The following is a 2,490-nucleotide window of genomic DNA, read 5'->3' as shown; positions in this document are numbered from 1 at the left end:
GACGTTACACTATTATATTATTATATATGTTAGTATGTTAAGATGCAGAAGTGGAGGAAGTAATACATCGACCAAAGTGACAAAAACGTGAAGTACTCAGATCTATTAAAGTACTAATAATACCACACAATAAAATACTATTTTACAGCCAATACAGTGAGTGAGTTAGTTAGTTAGTTAGAGAGGTTTATCAAAGAAAAAGTACTTTTACTTAAGTATAATATGTGTGTAGTCTTTTGTCTTTCTTAACAAGACACCACGCTGTTCACACAGTAAAAAGGACAGTAGAAAACAAAAGGAAACTCATGTTTTATAGCATTTAAACAACACATCGGACATTTTTTTGTTCCGTTTCAACAGTCAAAAGTAAAATACATATTTTACTTCTAGACAAATACAACATAACCCTCTCAATCTATGTCTTAAATACTTAATATGACCAATATTTAGTGTTTTATTCATTTATTTTATTAACATGGATGTCCTTGTATTGTTCCTACAAGAATCTCTGTAATAGGTCAAATAAAGAAGACGTGTTAATGAGGCTTTTATTCTGAAGGATGTGTTGGCCGGAAGTCGTCGCCTTATCGTAGCTTTCCCGGTGCTGTCAAAGTCCGTTAGACAATCATTAAACTAACAGAAAAACAGAAATATAAAGTATATCGGTGATAGTAAACTGAACGCAGCCGCTTTAGAGAAGCTACACGTCCGGGCTGAGAAACTGTTTCACTGATTTAAAAGCCGCATTTCACGTTAAAGTCGACTGAAGTTCCAAGCTAACGTCATGTTACCTGAAGCTAACCTGAGCTAACAGGATTAGCTCCTTTAATAGGTTGATAACTAACAGTTAACGGTTGTTAAATGGCCGTTGAGCGGAGCCGTTGGTCGCGCCAGCCTGGGGAGCTGTAAAGGTGAGTGTTTTACGTTTATAACCTGACATATATAATGTATTTAAACCAGTTTAAAGCTAGCTGTTAGCCGGGAAACTGTGTGGAGAGATGAACTGACGTTACGTCGCTGCGTCACCGGGAAAGGTAAACATGCGCGTGGTGGGAGAGAACAGCGCGCCAAACTCCATTGATAATTTATATTGAACTGTATTAGAGATGAATGCTAGTTTATGGATGGCTCGTGAGTCATATAATCTGAGTTATAGTTGGCTCGGATATTCACTCCAGAACAAGACAAAATCTTAATATTACATGAAAAAAAGTTGAAATGTTTAACATTTGGTTTAACTGTTTGTCTGTCTGTCTGTCTGTCTGTGTGTGTGTGTCTGTCTCTGTGTGTGTGGGTGTGTATGTGTGTGTGTGTGTGTGTCTGTCTGATGTGTGTCTGTCTGTCTGTCTGTGTGTGTCTGTCTGTCTGTCTGGTGTGTGTGTGTGTCTGTCTGATGTGTGTGTGTGTGTCTGTCTGTGTGTGTGTGGGTGTGTATGTATATGTGTGTGTGTGTGTGTGTGTGTGTGTGTCTGTCTGTCTGTCTGATGTGTGTGTGTCTGGTCTGTGTGTGTGTGTGTGTGTCTCTGTGTGTGTGTGTCTCTGTGGGTGTGTATGTGTGTATGTGTGTCTGTCTGTCTGTCTGTGTGTGTCGGTGTCTCTGTGTGTCTGTGTGGGTGTGTATGTGTGTGTGTGTGTGTATGTGTCTGTCTGGTGTGTGTGTGCGTGTGTCTGTCTGTCTGTCTGTGTGTGTGGGTGTGTATGTATATGTGTGTGTGTGTGTGTGTGTCTGTCTGATGTGTGTGTGGGTGTGTATGTATATGTGTGTGTCTGTCTGTCTGTGTGTCTGTGTGTGTGTGTCTGTCTGTCTGTGTGTGTCTGATGTGTGTATGTGTGTCTGTCTGTGTGTGTGTGTCTCTGTGTGTATGTATATGTATGTCTGTCTGTCTGTCTGTCTGTCTGTGTGTGTGTGTGTGTGTGTGTGTGTGTGTGTCCAGGATGCTCCAGGGGCCTTACGGCAGCCTGGACCGGGACCGTCCCCTCATCCGGATCCCGTTCACCAGCTTCGCCGTGGCGACCGTGCTGCTGCCTCTGACCGGCCTCATCGCCTGCCTCTTCATCTCACTCATATACCACTTTGAGGACGCAGTGTACACACACTGCCAGGTGAGACACACACACACACACACACACACACACACACACACACACACTGTCAGGTGACAAGTTTGTTTCACTATCTTTGTGGGGACCCGTCATTGACATAATACATTCCCTAGCCCCTTACTCTAACCTTAACCCTTACCCTCACCCTAACCAGAACCTCATTCTAACCCTAATCCTAAAACCAGGTCTTAACCCTCAAACACACCTTTAACCTTGGGGGGTCCAGCATTTTGGGCCCACCCATTATGTATGTGTGTGTGTCTCCGTGTGTGTGTCTATTGTGTGTGTGTGTGTGTGTGTGTGTGTGTCTATTATGTGTGTGTGTGTGTGTGTGTCCAGGATTTCCTCAGTGTTACTTAGAGGAAGCAGTGATGTCAGTTTGTTTGT

The 2,490-nt window shown here is 42.9% G+C and overlaps 1 protein-coding gene across 1 annotated transcript in view; it reads left to right on the top strand.

The window, feature by feature from the left end:
• The first annotated feature begins 571 nt into the window (after positions 1-571).
• LOC144513993 (acyltransferase PGAP2-like) overlaps positions 572-2,490 on the top strand; it is a 13,558-nt gene continuing 11,639 nt past the window's right edge. The window contains exons 1-2 of the mRNA XM_078245184.1: positions 572-911; positions 1,935-2,103. Coding sequence (XP_078101310.1) covers positions 1,936-2,103 — 168 coding nt within the window. The 5' untranslated portion in view covers positions 572-911; position 1,935. The remainder of the gene's footprint in view (positions 912-1,934; positions 2,104-2,490) is intronic.

The sequence above is a fragment of the Sander vitreus genome, unplaced genomic scaffold, assembly GCF_031162955.1.
Source record: "Sander vitreus isolate 19-12246 unplaced genomic scaffold, sanVit1 ctg401_0, whole genome shotgun sequence".
NCBI classification, from domain to species: domain Eukaryota; kingdom Metazoa; phylum Chordata; class Actinopteri; order Perciformes; family Percidae; genus Sander; species Sander vitreus.
Note: the sequence above shows the minus strand (reverse complement) of the source record. Positions and strands in the feature narration are given on the sequence as shown.